This window comes from Limulus polyphemus, unplaced genomic scaffold (assembly GCF_000517525.1).
Source record: "Limulus polyphemus unplaced genomic scaffold, Limulus_polyphemus-2.1.2 Scaffold298, whole genome shotgun sequence".
Taxonomy (NCBI): domain Eukaryota; kingdom Metazoa; phylum Arthropoda; class Merostomata; order Xiphosura; family Limulidae; genus Limulus; species Limulus polyphemus.
The window spans coordinates 382,144-403,385 of NW_013665908.1; the positions used below are offsets into that span (position 1 = coordinate 382,144).

Here is a 21,242-nt window from a genome sequence, read left to right on the forward strand (position 1 = left end):
TACACTGCTAAATTAGGGACGGCTAGCGCAGATAACCCTCGTGTAGCTTTGCGCGAAAATTCAAAACAAACAAATAAACTAAACAGTCATGACATTGTATTGTTTCATTTAGAAGGTATTGAAGCATGCACGTGTTTCCATTAAGTACTAATGTGATGGTCTTGTGTGTGTTAGAATGTATTGAAGCTGATATCTCCACTAAGTACTCATGTAGTGTTCGTGTTTGGTAAGTTCCCACTCTATATATATTTATAGATAAGTTGTTCAATCGACTTAATCTCACACTTATTAAAAAAAAATTCTCATATTTTTCTTATCAAATGTATTTCATTTCAATCGTATATTATTTATCCATTTTAACCTTTTATTAATATGACGATTAAGTTTCACTCAAACAAAATTTCCAACCTGCATTCATAAGATGTCAATTAATGGTTCTTTGAACCTTTATATCATGTGTATGTGTATGGAGAAAGAGACAACATTGCCTACACATTCGTTATGAAATTCGAAATATAAGATACGTATAAGAAATCTTTTATTTCTTTGGAAATAACTGGAAGTTTGTTTGTTTTCGGTTATACTCACAAAGCTACTGAAAGGTTATCTGATGTCGCCATTTCTAATTTGAAACTGATAGACTAGAAGAAAGGTGGCAGCTAATAACTCACTGTTATGCTTATAATGCATCCAGTGCCCCAAAGTTCTAAGCGCGAATTTTCTTTTTGCAGTAATGGTGCGAGAACGCTGGACCCCCAGACCTTGAGTCCAACACGCTAGCCACTGAACCACAATCGTCCTTCTGAGAATTGGACCTCGGCTATGAGCAGTCATGCGCATTGAAGCAAAGAACGATGTTAATCATTTATATCATCAGTGTCAAGCACCAAACGGAACTCCACCTACTGTGAAGTTCTCTCACAATCATACACCTATTGATGTATATAACAATGTTGTAAACAAAGAGATACCAATCTTTTATAATGTCCTAATAAGTAAGTTACAAGACAGACCACGACCAACTTTCTCATGAATATTAATTCCGTCTATCTATACCACGTTTTTTCTATGCCATTTTGTACATAAAATCGGCTAAGCATGCGTTTGCTTCAATTATATTTTGACGATAAGAATACGGGCAAGTGTTCTATAAACTTTATATAAGTAATCTTGTGCATCTTGAAGAAAACCTTTTTAAGCACAAATTTGCTGTAAAAATACTTAATGAATTAATCTTGTAAGTGTGTTCGTAAAACTAGTTTTTAGGATTTTTTTGTTTTGTTTTGTTTGGAATTAAGCACAAAGCTACACAATGGACTATTTGTGCTCTACCCACCACGAGTATCGAAACCCGGTTTCTACCGTTGTAAGTCCGCAGACATACCGCTGTGCCACTGGGGGGGGGCTGTTTTTAGGCACATCTATTCTATATTAGTTCACTCTAATTGTCAGCCAATTTATGAAGTTGTTTCTTTATTCTTAAACTCCTCCCATAGTTTTGGAGTTAAGAGGATTAGACTTAACAGACGGACTCGGGGTGATACGGGGATGTCCTTATTCATATGGTGTAGTCCCCCTACCAAGATGTTATATAGGGAGAGGCTTAAACTCACATGCTAGGTTACCCAAACACGATTGGGATATTTACATAGGATTTCAAGGTCGACGAACTCTAATTAAACACCATAATTTATGTTACTGCCCCCCTCTCACAATCCCAGGGGTGCCGTCTTTGAAACTGTGCTCATACCCTCATTCGCAAGCTAGTGAGACCAAATATGACACGCATGCTCAGATACCAAGAGCAGGTGTCCTAAAAAAGGATTGTTTACTGGTACGGACCTCCCCTTGCAGTATCTATAGAAATAATTAGGGATATGGGGGAGCTTGATCAGTACCTTGGAGCATCTGTAAATCATGAGAGGGTCTTTTAACCCCACAGCTGCGCGCAGATATTTTGTGCCAGTACGCGTAAAGGCTCGTGTGTAGTCAGTATGTGTTAACTTTAACAGACTTCTTTTTTGTTGTTGTTGTTGTTTTATATATATACACACACACACACGAATATACTACTAAATTAAGACTACTAGTTTACAAATGGATTATACAATAACGAAGAGATGGTTCTAGATAATTACTATAGGTTTGTTCCCCCTTTTCTAAGTTACTTCCTAGCTTTACTGCTGTTCTCTCATCACCTCCACTTCTTCTATATAATTCATCTACTGTTGCTAAACGGATACTTCTCAGAAACCATTTATGTCATTATTTGACAGATACTTTTAAGAACTCACTTACTGACATTGTTAGGTGGATACCCATCAAAAAGTACTTGTGTCATTGACACTACTAGAAAAATGTCGATCATGTCTTTTCATTGCTAAACAAATATCTTTTAAAAAACATTTATATTATTGTCATCGTTAGACAGATACCCATCAAAGATGAATTGGATGATTATCTTAACTAGACAAAAACCATTTAAAGTAGGATTTTCTGAATAAATAGAAATTGAAATCTGATGGAATTCGACTCTGCTTCTTATAACGGAGAAAATGTTTTAACCAACTCACCTATAGTTACCGCGTCTCACGTGCCATGATTTTCAGTTTTAATACTTCAGTTGTTGGTTGTAGTATGCATTTCGTGACTAGACAGGTACCAGGTAAATGTCAGATATAATCATTTGTAGACAGATGTATATTAAAGTTAGTTGTGTTATTATCGTTAATAAATCAGGCCCGTACGCAGAATATTTGAAAGGGGTGGGGAGGGGTTCTAATTTGTGAGATCAAAAGCCAACACATATTGTGCGAAACACAATCAGCATGCAAAGCATACTAATGCTACGGGGGTCTGTGGGAATGTGACTATTTCAAACCCAAAATTGCTAATGCTTCATCAGAAGAATGTATAAAACGTTAAATACCATAAGCAGCTGAGTTATAACTATATAAGCATAATTTTCTTACATAACAAAAATAGGTGGTTCTCCCGAACCCCCCTGCTTACGTGCGTGTAAAAAAAATCAAAGATGAATGAGAGAGCGTTATTATCTAGAAGAGGTTAGATGTATTTGAAATACCTGGCAAACCAACAAACTTTGTTCTTTGGTGAATGGAATAACAAAATTTAAAATGACTATTTCAATTCATTTTTGAAGAATTAGGACTGGTCTCTATCAACAAAGAATGAAGAGAACTAACGAAAGATCTAAGTGTACTGGTGGATTACATTCAGGTATTTCTAAAATAACATTAGTTTCTACGTTAGCATTAATAATTATGGTAATGATATTAGGTGATGAAGAACAGAATCCTGGACCTCCAAAAAAAAGTCAACAAAGAAATATAGAACAAAAGGGAGTAAGTAGGCCTCAAATTAACTCCTTGAATAGTTAAACACCTGAACGAATGGGTATGGAAATTAACGCACTTGACATTAATAGAGAAACGGGAAATTTAAGTGAAGCTGGCATATGTGAAGATCAAAGCTTTGTTTCTATAATACAGAAATTAGAAAAATATAAATGGAAGCATTAATGAAGTAAAAGAGAAATAAAAAAAATTAAGTGGTTTGTTTTGAATTTCGCGCAAAGCTACACGAGGGCTATCTGCGCTAGCCGCCCCTAATTTACCAGTGAAAGAATAGAGGGAAGGCAGCTAGTCATCACCACCCACCGCCAACTCTTGGGCTATGCTTTTACCAAAGATTGACCATCACAAACATCTTTGGTGGGATGGGTGATTCGAACCCGCCACCCTCAGATTGCGAGTCAAGTGCCCTAACCACTTGGCCATGCCAGTGAAAGTGGAAAATTTTCGGAATATTGAACGTGAAATGAACATTGGGCAGAAGGAAAATTAATTACCTAAAAAATATGCTAATTAGACTAGAAGACGAAAATAGAAGAAATGATCTGATATTCTGGAGAATGAATGAAGAATGAAAAGAATATAGTTATGAAGACAGAAGAAAAGGTACTAATCAATGAAGTGAAATTAAAATTGGAAGACGCTGACATAATACAAATTGAACAAGCACATAAAACTGGTTAAAAATGAGATCACAAATCACTGCGAAGTCTCTAAGACTTGATAGACAAAAACTTTTAAAAAGAAGGCGGATAATTAAAGGAAAATAGTGAACTGCTGGAAATGGAAGTTTACGAAGACTACTGTTATGAGAATAAACAGGAAAGAAAAATGTTGAGAGAGAAAATGAGTGAATTTTGAAACGAAGGCAGCTTGGCCTTTTTAAATTATGATAAAGTTATTGTTAAAGAAAATAAGGTGAAAATCAGTATATATATATATGTATATATATATATACATAGCGGAAAATATACAAATAGTGTTACTTAATGATGGAGATATATATATATATATATCAATTTAGCTAGAAAATTGTTCATGGCCCAGAGGTTTCGTATAATTTTTATTTCGTGGAACATTAAAGGACTGAATAGACATTATAATTATCAATTACATAGGCCTGCGAATTTAAACTTTAGAAAAGTTGTTTTGGTTTTAATAACAGGTTTTCCATAATTCATGTACGTAGATTTCGCAAATAATATTTTTTTTTCTATCACGTAAGGATTTTTTACAAATCGGGAAGAAACAAAAACTCTTATTTGGATCAAATTATTATTTCGTTTACCACAATGAACATTTTTTATTATTGTGTTTGTAAACAAAAATACAAACAAACTGAAGAAAATGGAAGAACATCGATGTCAAACGAATATGCATCCTCATTCATACTGATTTTTTTAAGTCTACGTCTTTTTGTCTCAAAACTACGTGTTGTGGTCTTTCTTTTATGTGTTGTGAAAAATCTGTACGTGATGGAGAAAAATGGATATTATTTTCGAATTCAGTGTACAGGAATTACCGTAGAACATGTAAAAATTTCAAGACAATAAAACCATCGCAGGCAGGCCTGTGTAATCATGTTGTACAACAGCATACATCAGGCCAACTTCTGTTATCTGTTATTGAATTTTACGACGAAATATCATATAGTTAGAAGAAAGGAAGACAACTAGTTACCAGCATGTACCGCATTCACTTAACCGAACAGCGAGATTGACTGTGACTCTTATAACGCAGTCACAGTTAAAAACGAGATAATTAGACTTCCAGTTCGATACGTGAATCATTAGGCTATGCTAGGTTCTAGTATGTCAAAAAGAAAGAGCTTGCATACTAGAAGTTAATGCTTATAATAGTTTCAGAAACTAACGTGCTATATCATTATCAATACTACTATTCTTACCTCTATGATTTCATCAAAAATTGTCTTTCTATATGCAGTTGTCCATTTTTCTGTAGCAGATTTTCTATTGCTTTAGATGGGTACGTAAAAAGCTAGAAATCCTTTTAATAGTTGTTTCTTTAAATGGTGATATTAAATACAAGGTGCGTGACAGTTCACGCAGAAGACAGAAGTTAATCTACGATAGTACATGAAGTAAACCAAAAGTGTTCATACGTTGTGTAAGGTATACTTTCTTTGAAGTTTTTTTCATTAACATAATCGTTTAGAATGTATGTCTATTTTTTATTTTCAGTATTTTATTTTATTTTATTTTATTAAAGCACAAAGCTACACATTGGACTATCTGTGCTCTGCCCACCACGTGTATCGGAACCCGGTCTCTAGCGTTGTAAGTCATTGTTGACATATGAGATATTAGTTTAGTTTAGAATTTAAGAAAACAACAACAAATATTTATCACTCTATGTATTATTGCTTTAAATTGAACTGTTTATGTAGTTTCGATACTATTGAAAAAAAAGTTCAAAAGGAGAATCTTTTGCATAATTCAACATTAGGTTAAATTCGAGTTCAAGTTTATGTTGTATATATTATTTTTCATATTTCAGGCCAAGACCGTATATCGTTCAACATGAGGAGTGAAGATAACTATGAAATTTTACATTTGATTTTTCAATGTTTTGTTATTTTTTGTCGTTTGTGTTGGAGCATATAGACATTATTTGTATCGAACTGCGTCAGATTGATTTAGTTGTGTATACATCTTCAAATCGACTATACGTATATAGAGTTATCTGGATATCCATATCTTTATCTTCCTCCGTTTTTCTACATAGTCATCTACGTATAAAACGTTTTCTAGCTACATGTACAAATATATTTATCTAATTATTTAGCTGTTTGTACATATATATTTATCTAATTATTTAGCTGTTTGTACATATATAATTATCTAATTATTTAGCTGCTTGTACATATATAATTATCTAATTATTTAGCCTGGACTTATATATTTTCTACTTAATTAGCTATTTGTATATACATATTTATTTATTTAGCTATCTGTATACACATATTTATTTGTTTAGCTATCTGTATATACATATTTATTTGTTTAGCTATCTGTATACACATATTTATTTGTTTAGCTATCTGAGCACACAATTCTCTATCATTCTAACAATTTACCTTTCTATAAATGAAACATTAACATATTTTGTTACTATATATATTTAGGGCTTATTTCCTACCGTATAATGTGTCTTTTTCTTCTATAATCACACTTTACTATTTAGACAATATTTTACAGTTGGTTTCAAGGGTTTTATGTTTTCCTTTGCACTTTAACACAGGGTTGTGAGCTTTCCAGAATAACAATCACCTGAAGCATCATAAGAACATGAACGGAAAAAGTTCAAGAAATAGACCCTTCCGGATAGTACATAAATGAGAAGATGCACGTGAGTGAAGATGATTGATATCTTAAGTTCAGTCAGTTTCAGTTTTGACTGCAAAAAAGCGTGATAAATGAAACCTGCCTAATCATTGGACGTTTTCTTTTTTTAAGTTCTTTCAAGTGTTCGTTAAATCTTAATAGTATCATGTCGTTGCTAAATGAAATGTGGTGAAATAATTTATAAAGTGAAAACGTCAAAACTGTTGCTTGCAATGAAGTTATTGAAAAGTAATAATCAAGATTAATTGTCATGAGATACCTCTAACGACAAAATATGTTACTTGAAGGGTTATATATTGAAAAGGGCATAATATATTTATCTTATTTTTACTGACAGACCTGACTCGAAACAGACTTGACTATCTTTCTTTTCTATCTACTTATTTGCTTACCTATCGATTAAGGTGTTTCTTATATGCATAAAGTACACGTCAAGTGGAATTTGTTTTAGTAATCTTAACGCTATTAATTACGTAATTGTTTTCTCGCTGTCCGTTTAGAAGTTATCAATCACTACATTTCGCATGTATTGCAAAACTGACGGGCACAGGCATTCTGCACTTTCAAAAAGGTTATTACGGACTTTTGATACCGATGCGGTAGCTAACATTCATCTGGCTCAGTGATACTGACTACAGATCTGAATTAAACAATATTATAAAGAACAGAAACAAGTGACAAAACACCAACACTCGTCGTTACAAGGACAGACGAAAAGAGATTCTCATATTGCAAATAACGGATTGAGGATTCCTCAACATTGCCCATTCACACATTTTCATAAAATCTAAATGCTACGTATACTACACTTTACATTCTTGCATAACTAACGTGTTGATATCTATAGTTTTTATAATTTTTTGTATCTTAACTACATATATTGCCTGTGGAACTACTACTTCCACAGTTGATCAAGATGAGTCTAATGGTCATGGTGACATACTATTGCCCAATATCGCAATTTCTATTGTAACAAGCTTATGCGATGAACAACGATATCAATTTTAGATCACACAACTTTTTTCAAGTTTCCAAATACCCCTCTATTGTATGTAGTTCTCGGCTTCCTAGACATGTTTAAGCAGACCAAAGGCATTAGAGGACTTGACAGGTATATGGTCGAAAGAATTGCAGTGATTTCTGTTTCTTCGGTTTTCTTTCTCACGAAGACAGCCGTTCTTTGAAGCTTGAGGACCTTTGGTAACTTCAAATCCATGGATATTTGTTAATGGTACCAAAAGTTATGCTAAGCTTCATCATAATGTCCTTTTATATTGGATTGTTTTATATCATAAATATGTATTCACTTTGCTCCAAATTATCTTGGTGTGTGATTTCGGAGCTTGTAACTGCCTAAATGCTCTGCTATGAAAATCTGTCCACATCCACGGAGAACAATTAGAACTCTCCTGTTCCAAATGTTGTGATTTTTTTATGAGCAGTCTCCTTCTATGGATATTTCATAAACATTAACTCAGAAAACAAAAAATCTCATTATAAGTGAATTCCATTAGAAATAATTAGACCCGGAAGGGCCAAGGTTCGCGCTGTTAAACATGATTCGTATTGTTACCTGTAAATGCGTTATAAGAGAGACAGTTAATTCCATTATATAGTTCAAAATCGGACAGAGTCTTGTGATGGCATTTGCAATTGGCTGCCATCCCTGCCTCTTTTCAGTAGTTAAAATTAAGGACAGCGGTATTTAATTAGAACACTGTTTCTATAAGTATACTTTAGTTATGGTAAAAGTATTCTTATAATCTTGTAATTGTATTAGCGTAGTCTTTCCTTAAAATAAAAATATTATAATTTAACCAAACATGTTATTGAATATTATGTTTTAAATAAAGTCATCTGTAATGTTTTTACATTTTGAAACGTCATAAAAAAAAAGAAGAGCTGGAATTTTATTACTATGTTTTCCCGTAGTCGTTATAGGCGTTGTATTGGTATTAATATTTTCCACTTCAATGGTATCTAACCAGTACATAGTCTGAGTGGCTAAGTCAGCGAAACCTAGGATTCAGGTATATCAAGTTTCTAAACATGTGACACGTGGAACAAACAACTCCAGGTGTTTAATTTTAGCTTGTGTTTAGATTTAAACGCTTGCGGGCGTTTAGTGTTTATTCTAGAGATATTTACTTATAATAGTATTTATCTGCAGAACAATAAAACTAAGTTGCTTTTTGTAAATACAAAACTATTATGACCATCCTGATATTGCACAAATTCACATATTAAACACGATTTACACAATTACAAAGCAAGCATTAAATACTATAAAAATAACTACAAATAAATATTAAAACATACAGCTGGCCACGTAGTTTACAGGGAGTTCTGTCGAATGATGCCCTGAAAATGAAATAAGCACTGGATTGTTCTAAAAATGTGTTCACTACAGTTTCTTGAAAAGAACTCAACACTTGTGAGTAAACAATTAGATAATTAGTATTCTCATAACATAAACCAAGCTGTAAAAACACACACATTCAACGAAGTTTTAATCTTCACAATCAATAAGTTTTATCTTCGGTCAAAACAATTATTGGTGTAAACGTTTTTGGTTTTTATTTATACATCATCTTAGACAGTCCCCTAGTAACTTTTCAAGCGATTTCTTTAAGAAACAAACGATAAGGTATAAACTACCTCAAAAATATTCCAAGCCCCGTAGATTGTGGTTGGGTTAGTGGGCTGCATTGCCAGCAGAGTTCAGTGACCGCGTTTCTGTTACTAATGGACCACTTAATAGTTAAAGTTCTGGGAATTGTTTTCCATGTTTATAGGGAGGTTGTGTACAGATTTAAATGGCAGGCCATAGGTGTAACAGTTACTTACATGTGTTCTTTGGTGGCGTCGGTATGATGCTGCCATACGATCCCAATCCATGTTTTTTCGCTACGCCAACGTAACTTTGAGTTATCTCGTAGAAATATTCTGACTTTTGTCAGGGATGGTAGTATTCATAAAGTGGGGTACGTTATTGTCATCAACTTCATTCGAGATGGGGGGTATAAATAAGTTAACATATGTACACGTCATTATGCCTTTAGATTGAAGTTACTACAGTTTTATTTTAAGGATATCTCTAATGGTATAATATTTTAATTTTTAGAGAGGTCCGAATTTAGTATTTTTTCACTTGTGTTTTTAAACATAGATTTTCACGTATTTTACCGCTTTTTGTTTAGAAAAGTTTAAAGCATGGAATATATTTGTGATATACGGATAAGTCACAACCGTAATAGCTAGAGTAAATGTGTAACTTACAACATTTATTTAGTAGCTGATGCTATTAAAGTTTAGTGTATCATTTTTTGTTTGTTTGTTTATACTCCCACGCTACATTTGTGTTGACTGCTTTTCCTGGGAGCTGGAGTTCGAACCCCACTTCGAGTGAAATCTTATGTTGTTTTTTATATTTATTTTAAAACAGTAGACCTTATTACAATGCATTATATCTTTCATAGACTAAGATAGGTAAGTATTCAATAAATGATAAAACTGTTGCTCTTTTTATCATTTTTCTTTTTGCTCTTTTTCTAATATCAAAGTCAGAAGGATTAAATGTTGTTGTTTTATGGCAAAGCTCAACAATGGGCTATTGGTGATCTGTTCACCGTGGGGAATACAGGATTTTAGCTATGTAAGTCCGTGAACTTACAGTTCACCCACCAGAGGGAGGACTTGCATAAATGAAATAACACAGTTTATTCAGGGTTTAATCGAAATAAATCAGCTTATTTAATCAGTTTAATCAGCTCATCTATTTAATAAAATAGCTTTATCACAGAAACATCATATGCTATCAAAGCATTTGACTGTACTGTATAAAAAGTATTCGACATTTTTAAACATGGAAAGCAATTATTGCAGTAGTCCTAATAAGTCTCATAAATGGATAAAAATATTAGTTTCCGTATACAGAATATCTAGATATATAAATTACTGTTTTATTAAGTGCCAGCTTTAAATTTCTCTAACACCTCTAAAGTAGTAGAAGTTATATTGCACATTGTTTTTCAAAACATTTCACGTGTTCAAAAACAGCCAACTTAGACTAAAGAGGTCAACCATATAATATCAAAAAGAAGGCCAAGTTTTATAAAAGGGGCAAACCCTCTAAAGATATGTAATGTAGAATTGGGTAAGTTTAAAGAAAAAAATATTGGGGAATACTGATCCCCTTTTTTATGGCAACTGGAACAAGCAAAAACATGGATCGTGTTTGAAATGCTGTATCACAGCAAAGACAATACAATATTTTCCAAAATTTTGCATTCGGTTAAGTGGATATATGCTTCGTTCAGTGTGACTACATACTTCAATTTGTTACATGCTAGATACCACAAGTCTACTGACGTCAGATAGGAAGAGCTCAGAAGAAGTAAAAGTTAGAGTAGCAATAGCCAAAAATCCTTTAATGAGAGGAAAGAAGTGCTAAAACTCGACGATCAAAGAGATTGAGGAAAAGACTGGTAAGTTCACTAGTGTGGATGTAGTTCCTTATCAGCATAAAACGAGTACACAAATAACTAAGATGTAAGGCGCTTGGAGAGTTTTGAAATGTGGATGTGAAGAAAGGAGAGTTTGTTTGGTTGAAGTTAAGCACAAAGCTACACAATGGGCTATCTGTACTCTGCCCACCACGGGTATCGAAACCCGGCTTCTAGCGTTGTAAGTCCGCAGACATACCGATGTGCCACTGGGGGGAGCAGAAAGGAGAGGGTCAGTTGGATAGAAAAAATCACTAAAGAGGTACTTGTAATGGTTGAGGGGAGGAGGAGAAATCATTAGAAAGAAACAAAAGACATGGCTGGGTCACATATTGTGAGGTGTTAGAAGATTGCACGAAAAGAAACAAAAGACATGGCTGGGTCACATATTGTGAGGTGTTAGAAGATTGCACGAAAGGAAAACCACCAAGAGGTAGAAGAACAAAGATATTGCTAGATGACATTAGAAACAATGACGGTTATAAGCGATTCAAGAAAGGAGTTCAACACTGGGTGTTGAGGAGGGAGAGATGAGCCGTAAATCTGTCCCAGAACAGAACATCAATTAGAGTACATACCACAAGCACAGCTTACGAGAATTGTTCAGCAATGAGTTTTGGGAGAAGCTTTTGAACACGCCGCGAACTTGCCGAAAAAACTCGAACGATGAATTGAAAGCTATTACTTGATTGTATATATGACAACATCTGGTTATCTTGGTTATGATATTAACTGTACACAATCTCCGACCTCGCTTATTCGTTAATTTGTGAAAATAAAGAACCTTAGAGCTCCCTTTTTCTAGCGGGTCAAACTTTACTTTATACTGTCCTGGTGGCTCAGAGGTAAGTCTGAAGGCTTATCACACTAAAACTCGGGTTTCAATACCCGCGGTGGGTAGACACAGATTGCCAGCCCCTCGTGTATTTTCTGCTTAACATCGAACAAGTAAAGATAATTTCTATCGTCAGACTCAAACGTCAATGCTAAAGTTAATATATAGAGCTCTTTCTAGAGTTTCCGAACCAGATGTGGAAATTGACTTCGTTGGTACTCGTTCCTTTTTAGAGACTAGGTTTGTGCACTTGAGAAAAAAAAAAGCACAAGTTGAACCGGTCTTAGATTCAATGCTCAAGAGTCAAATAAACGACTCTGTATGTTTAGCATTCTGAAAACGTTATAAATGTGAAGTTGGTCAGTAAATGTAAGGGCGTAGTTGAAAGACTTGTGAACTCGTTTGACTACGTATAAAGAAACCCGATGACTGATTGACGACCTTCGGTGTCTGAGTCTGAGCTATACGCACCCCACCCTTTGATTTAACACGAAACGTTCACTTTACCTCTTATCCTATTTGCATTCAAAAAGTAAGGAAGCCGTAAAACGATAAAAGATAAGGATTTCTATTCATACAGCTCTCTGGTTTCGCAACAACTGTCGAACCCAGGAATTTATGGTCAAGACATCTCGTGCTATGAGCAACTGCACGTGAGACTGCTTGACACGGCTGGATGTTCTTTGATGTCTTTTTTGTTGTTGTTCTCGTTTTCTCGAAGAGTTTCAAACGTCCGTTCAAGTTTGCTCTTGCGCCAAACGTTCGCTCAAGTTTGTTCGTGTGCAGCCAACAACTACGGAATCAATATTATTGTTTCCTGACTGTTTCAAGTTCGATGTGCCACGGTTTGTCAGCCAGGATTGCCGAACGATATATTTTAACGGAGATTTAGAGAAGATCAGGTGAAATACCAACCAACCAAATACCGCATCGTAAACAACCGTAGAAACAAATCTACTCTAATATGTAAAAGGTTAGTGCTTTGTGGGGGGTTTCCTTTGGTGAGAGATTGGATAAAAAGTAACTTATGCTAGGAATGTTTTTTCAAAACTGTTACTTGCTAGATATTGCTAATTGTTCGAAGTATATTGTTTGCTTGTTTAAGTACCACGACTATCACCGCCGATCCGACGAGAGGAAAAGTCAACCGCCAGGCAGCACTCGCCTCCATCTTTTGGGCTACAGTTTTACCATTATAACACCCCAATAGGTGAAAGAGCGAATATGTTTGGCGCCGAATGTATAGATGCAACAAACGAAGAATAGGTAGATTTTTAATTCAAATGTGCTCATATTACAATATGTTTTACGTTTATTCAATTAAATATTACAAGCAGTGGAGTGACTATGCCAATGCAGTGGCATTGGGGCCCTCACATGAAAGGGGCCCAAACAGGAATGTTAATAATGAAAATAAAAACATTGAAAATATACAAACATTTGTTTTTTTAAATTTGAAAAAAAACTGCCAAAAGATGGCGCAAAAAATATCAGTTGTGGTGGTTTTGTGTCTCGAAGTGGTTGTGTTATAAAAGTTGCTATAATCTTTTATATTTTATATTATTTGAATATAATGCTCATTATAATGTTTTCTATATGCTAAATAAATAAAGTGTAGGTATTTGTATTATTACGTTAAAAACTTCAAATATATTAATAAGTGAAGAATATTTAGAAATGAGAGTTAGCTATCGGTGTGTGACGGACTTTAGGCACGCAAGAATTGTTTTAAGCCATATTTTGGTAGGCCTTACAGTGCGAATTTCTTTTAATTTATTTACTTTTTTTGCGTTGTTTGGGATTGGAAGAGACGCATCTTGAACATTGGCAAAAGGTTGGAGAGTGAAGTGTTTTGTATGATTGTTATGTGTTTATGAAATTATCTGTATGTGTCTGCTTCTCTAACATTCATTTAGTTAATGTTTAGTGTGTGTGTGTATATATATTGTATATATATATATATAATAAAATTAGTACTTTTCAGAAGAAAAATAACCTTCAAAACTTCCTGGGAGTATGAACTACATAAGAAATATTAAGGTAGGACTTGTAGTTCTATTTAAGCTCTTTTATTTCATTTCTATATAAGATCATTTTATTTAAGCTCTTTTATTATGTCATTTGTTTTGTAAGGGCGGAGGTTGGGAGTGACATATAATAGAAATATATTAGGGTGGTTTCATTTCATTTCTACTTTATAACTTTTAAGGGTAGTTGCCTTCCCACAACTGGCTGCAGACAGCGAAAGGCAGTAGGAGTTGAGACGTTCTGGGTTTAAGCACTGAACTCCATACCCTTAATTGATTTTCCATGACTACTGGCTTGTTTAACATCAGCGTTTGGATTTTATCTGGTAGATGGGCTATCCCCAACGCATTTGGGAACTATTACCACAGATATTATCCGTTATGACCCTAAAGTTACGACTAGGATTTATAATGGATTTTGCAAATAACTTTTTAAAGCAAATTATATATAACATATGTATAGAAAATTAACACTTAAACACTCAAGCAAAACAAACTCAAAAGGAAGGACTGCGTTACAAACAGCAAGTTCAAATCTGTGATAAATGACATTTGAATGAACAAAAACAAGCTCAAACAAAAATTAAATTAAAGACGCTACATAAACTAAAAGGATCCACAGGGCACGGGCTATAATGTGGGATATGTAATTTTATTGGGGCTGATCTTCTGTAGTTACGCCACTGATTACAAGTAACATTTATGAAACCTCAAAGAAGAATACACTGTATCATTTGCTTGTTTAACAACAATAGGTGGATCGCACCAAATAAACACGTTATCGAGCATTAGCACATCCATAATTATAATTATTTCAAGCGTCAAAGACTTTCATTACTATATCTGTAATTAGACTCATTTTAAGTGCGAATGTCAACGACCGGCATCGTTATATCCTTAAAGGATCATTTTGATTTAATAAATTCAAAACCTGGCTCTGGCTTATTAAGTCCAAATGGTCAAGGAGTGACACTGTCGCATCCTTAACTGGAGATATCTTAAATCCAAAAACATTAATTAGGTCCAATTTGAGTTTAAAATGCCGAAAACTGGTATCACTGTATATGTCATTAATGTCAGGTTAAGATTCAAAAGCGCAAAATACCTCATTGTATCTCTGGTTAAATCATTTTGATTCCTAAGACCAATGACAAACATTAATTAAGTAAAGAACATTAAATAGTGCCATTGTTTGATCCTTTATTGAAATTATTTTGTGTTCGATATATCAAAAATTGACATATCTTACATCTTCAAATCGGACTGTTTGAAGTTTCAAGACTAGTATTTGCATATATTTAATTCCAAATTCTGCATCTTATTCATAATTACGATAAATTGGTACTGAGATATCAATAGTAATTATAGCTACATAATAAGATGAAAAGATCAAAAACTAGCCTTGGAGTATCTTTAATTACGATAATTGCAAGCTCAAAAGGACAAAAGTTGCCAGTCGCTTATCCCTAATTGCGTTCATTTCAAAGACTTTACTTAAAATACTCTTAATTACGATCAATTTAACTCCAAAATATTAAAAATTCAGATCGTCCCTCAAAAGAGGAAGAAACATCAAATTCGGTATATCGACTGCAGTATTACATGATATCGATGTATAGCGTTTTTGAATATAAACCATATTTGCTCACATTAGATAACAAACCCCATACTATGATCAGCTCACATTAGATAACAAACCCCATACTATGATCAGCTCACATTAGATAATAAACTCCATACCATGAACAGCTTACATTAGATAATAAACTCCATACCATGACCAGTTCACATTAGATAATGAACTCCATACCATGACCAGTTCACATTAGATAATAAACTCCATACCATGATGAGTTCACATTATATAATGAACTCCATACCATGACCAGTTCACATTAGATAATAAACTCCATACCATGATGAGTTCACATTATATAATGAACTCCATACCATGACCAGCTCACATTAGATAATAAACTCCATACCATGACCAGTTCACATTAGATAATAAACTCTATACCATGACCAGCTTTCATTAGATAATAAACTCTATACCATGACCAGCTTACATTAGATAATAAACCCCATACCATGATCAGCTTACATTAGATAATAAACTCCATACCATGATCAGCTCACATTAGATAATGAACTCCATACCATGACCAGTTCACATTAGATAATGAACTCCATACCATGAACAGCTTACATTAGATAATAAACTCCATACCATGACCAGTTCACATTATATAATAAACTCCATACCATGACCAGCTTACATTAGATAATAAACTCCATACCATGACCAGTTCACATTAGATAATAAACTCTATACCATGACCAGCTTACATTAGATAATAAACTCTATACCATGACCAGCTTACATTAGATAATAAACCCCATACCATGATCAGCTCACATTAGATAATAAACCCCATACCATGAACAGCTTACATTAGATAATGAACTGCATACCACGATCAGCTTACAGTCCATGATCAGTCCACTGAGTTCGAAATTGGATGATTTTTTCTATATGGCGCAGATGTTATTTACGCGCACAACTTTGAACTCTATCATTAACAAAGAGGCTAAGATTCTATCTAACTTTGTAGTTACATTTAGCACTGGTTTTGTGTAGTATGAAATACGGAAAAGATTAACTCATAACAAATCTCATACCACAATCAGTTGACGATAGTAGTTTGGAGCGCTATATTGAAGATAAAAAAAATCGTCTCTTTGGTGGTGGTAATTTTGAAAGTTTATAACATTAGGTATCGAGTTTCGATACCTACGGTAGGCACAGCACAGATAACCCATTGTGTAACTTTGCGCTTAACACCAAAAAAAATTAAACGTTATTCAAATTATGTTTATTTGTCTTTAGGCGTAGGTCACAGATTGGTATGTATTTTCTTTTTGCACATATCTCTGTACTTTTTTTATTGTTAAATCTTCACCAAGCTCTTATCTGTAAGGTACCTAAAGTAATACGCTCACTACTTTCCATGTAATTTGTCAAATCAAATATAAATGCTTATTAAGCTATGATTCTTAAACTAAGTTTAAAGTGATCAGGTGATTACATGTATTCATTATAGTAATTTAAAAGCGTCAGTCACCACTTGGATCTTCTTTCATTTAAATATTAGAATCAGATTCTCGATCTGGTTTTATATAATCTCTAGACTCAAAATTTTGACCTGGTTCCTCACTAGCCCTTAGAAGCCGAGCCTCAATCAATTTTCATTTAGTCAGAATCGGTTCTTCAATTTGGCTCTTAAATCAGAATCTTTCTTTACCCCATCTAGTCCTAATTAAAAATCAGAACTGAAATCAGTAACTTGATAGTTCCATCTAGTTGATAATCAGTACTTCTATCAGAACTCTTGATCTTCCTGCACCTTTTATAGCGAAATAGTTCTTGAACTGGTTCCATCTGGTTTTGAAAATCAGAATGAATCTCGGTGTAGTTTCTTATAGTCCTCGATCTGGTTTCATCTGTTCTTGAGAATTGGCACCTCGCTCTGGTTTCACGTGTTCCTGAAAATATGTACTTCGATCCTTTGAAATGAAATGTTTCACAATGAATAAAAAACCGAAGAAGGTAGATTTCTAAAATTATTTAGACATATAATACCTCTTTGTTAATTTGAGCCAACTTCTCATCATCAGGTTAAGTACACTATATTAAAAATATTTTTAATGTGCAATTCGGCAAATCACGAGGCGATTACACCTGATACAAAGTCAAGGTAGAACGGAATGTATCAGAACTACATCCTGACATTGTTTGACGTTATATAGGTATGTAACATCTCTATTCGATGCAGAATTATCATACATTCAAGTTAAAATAATGTGTCTTGGGGTACCCAGACTATCGAGAGAGAGACCTGCAACAAGTCATAATCCGACCATGGTAAGCAAAGTGCGATGTCTTTTAACAGGTTAAAATCCTTGAACACAAAAGTCAACGGTAGAAGCCGTCCACGTGTGCCAGACAACAATATGCAACATAATCAAGAAGGATCTCCTTCTAGAAAAGCGATACAAGTTACGTGTACACAATTTGTTTCTACGACACAACCAATATCCATTGCATGCCTTAATCTGCCAAATAAAGAAACAGGTACTGATGCTATTCCATACGAAAATATACTAATAATATGAACTTCTATGCGACTGGACTATTTTAAAACAGGTGTTTGGAAAGTCTTCTTCTCACACTAGATGGCTCTGCAGGGAGAAGGGATGTACTTCGAACATGACAGCCTTACGACGGAATCTTTTGCATGGAAATGCGCTGAAGTGCTATTGGCAAGATGCACGGTCGTGCATGATCGGATAACGTGACATGTACTGTAACGAAGTGACGAGGCTCCAAAATCGTTTCAGTATAATGTGGTCAACCTCTGTATTCTCGGATACATTATCAACTTGTTTTACTGATACATGTAAATGATACTTCGAGAACTAACTTTCATATAATATGGTTTATTATCTCTGTAAAAAACGAAAAAGAACGCATATAACATATTACTTATGTTAATATCTGAGCTCATATCTTTTGGAATCACATTTTTTGTATAAAAAGTGGTTTAGTTTACCTTCTTCTATCGAGCATAGTATCAAGCAAGAGTTGTTACAGGCGCGATCCATGTTAAGAGTATACATACTTGAGTATGGAAACACATTATGCTAATGTAATAATAAGATGTTCTGTCGAAACATTAGTATGTTCCCCAAAAAATAAATCTCCTCATTGTGCTTATAAACCGTTGTTTGCCTACTTATTATTAAGACTAAGCACGTGTATGAGAATTCTTCTAAAAGAAGGACGTCGTGTAGGAAAATCATCACGAGGGCTTTATCGATCCTTAGTTAATAACGGTTGACTAAGGAGTACACCTAGTGTTCGTACTTTACACTCAATACCCTTCATTGTGGGGTGCTGACCTTCCTATGTACTTAACAAAATTGTTGAACAACGTGGAGGCGTTGCGTTCATTGGCTGCAGTTTTTATTTAGTGTCACGCACGACTCTGAAAAAATTATGACAGCAGTAATCGTTTTGTTTAAAATGTTGAAAGTGTACTATCATGTGGTTTAAGAATTGTTTTTTTATTTCTCGCAAAGTTACTCGAGTTCTATCTGCGCTTGTTGTCCCTAAGATAGAATTGATAGTCTAGAGAGAAGACCACCCACCGCCAACTTTTGGACTATTCTTTTACCAACAACACGGCTGAAAGGGCGAACATGTTTAGTGAAGGAATTTGAGCTCGCGACCCAGAGATTGCAAGTCAAATGCCCAAACCACAAGACAATTCCAGGTCAAGCTCAAGAAAATATATTAAGGATTGTATCAATAAAGTCTCGCAAAGTTTTGTAAATTACAATGACAATTATGATTCACAAATTCTACAATTACCTTTTTTTTCACTTTTAATACATTAATTTGATAAATTGAAGAAGGAGTATCATAATTCCTTATTACATGAGAATTGAGCAACGGATGATGACTGTTTAAAGTTAATTAATTTAGCATTTGCATTGTATATTTCGATATATCATGTTTTAAAATCATTACGTAATTCACATACCCGGAGAGTCGAAGTTCAATGTTACTACACAGAATGTATTTTAAAATATAAAATTTATCTTTCTTCACTTCATTCTTTATCAGTATTTTATTTACTATTTTATTAACGTATTTTCTGTATATTACACACTCTTGTACGCAGTATGTTTTGTACGCAGTATGTTATGTACATTCCGAACAGGAAGAGTATGACAATTTTACTTACCAATAACCTTAAAATGATCGTTTATGCATCAACTTCAGTGACTAGGGAAAAATAATTATCTCAATGAGTGACTTTTAGTGAAGATTACTGTAGTCATTTTAAAATCTAAGATTACGATTACTACGTAGGCATGGCCAGGTAGTTAGGGCGCTCGACGCGCAATTTGAGGATCGCGGTTTCGAATCCCCATTACACCAAACATGCTCACCTTTTCAGCCGTGGGGGTGTCATAATGTGACGGTCAATCCCATTATTCGTTGGTAAAAGAGCAGCCCAAAAGTTGGCGGTGGGTGGTGATGACTAGCTGCTATTCCTGTAGTGTTTCACTGCTAAATTAGAGACGGCTAGCCCAGATAGCCACTCATGTAGCCTTTGCGCGAAATTCAAACAAACCAAATTATTACGTACAATTATCTTAAAATATTTATACATAAATGAATCATTCAATAAATGACCAAAGGAGTTTTTCTTGTCAGCTTACATGCCTGGTTCAATTCATTTTTGTATTTTTTTTATTAACTGTGAGACTGTTTGTTATTGTATTAAGCATTTCCATTTCATTTTGCACTTATACTGTTACACTTTTAAAACATACTACAAAACGTGGCAGTAAAATTCGAAAATATATATCCCTAAACATATCCTTTAGTCCAGTGTTTCCTAAACTTTAAATAGCGACGCCCCCCTAATTCAGCCAAGTTCCCATTGCGATCCCCTTCGCATTAAAATAACTTTCACAAATGATAACAGCAAAATCAACATCTTATTTACCTGTTCTTAATATTTTTTTTAAATGAAAAAAAAAAATGCTTTTTGAGCTCTCCCGTCAAAAGGTCGAACCCTGAGGCGTTGCATCCCACAGTTTGAAAAATACTGCTTTAGTCTAAAAAGTGTTTAAATTATGACAATTAAAACGAATCAAAATAAGTCGAACATTACGTCCACAAGCAAGACAGTTGGAGATCGTCCACATAAAACACAGATCAACAACTTTTGTTTGCGACGAAAGTTATTCATGTCAATAAATAGCTCTCCACACCCCAGTGGCACAGCGGTATGTCTGCGGACTTACAACGCTAGAATCCGGGTTTCGATACTTGTGGTGGGCAGAGCACAGATAGTCCATTGTGTAGCTTTGTGCTTAATTACAAACAAATAAACAAACATAACTCTCCGAGTAAACCCAGAAAGGGTATTATAAAATGTGATTATTTTGTGTATTTGACTGTGTTTCATAAGTATAGTAATCAGGTAAGGACTTCTAGTGGACAGTGTAGAAAATTGTGTGTAATGCGTCTTCTCACTCAAAGTCATAATTCACTTTCC

General features: G+C 34.3%; 1 protein-coding gene across 2 annotated transcripts in view; it reads left to right on the plus strand.

Annotated features, from left to right (window-relative positions):
- The window catches only part of LOC106457160, a 75,212-nt gene that overhangs the window by 20,222 nt on the left and 33,748 nt on the right, over positions 1-21,242 (plus strand). Inside the window, exon 2 of one of the 2 annotated variants that reach the window (XM_022382989.1) lies at positions 6,636-6,743. In XM_022382989.1, the coding sequence (XP_022238697.1) occupies positions 6,738-6,743 (6 nt within the window). In that variant the 5' untranslated portion in view covers positions 6,636-6,737. Of the gene's footprint in view, positions 1-6,635; positions 6,744-11,100; positions 11,227-21,242 lie in introns of those variants that run through there. The other variant, XM_022382990.1, reaches the window with a different exon arrangement.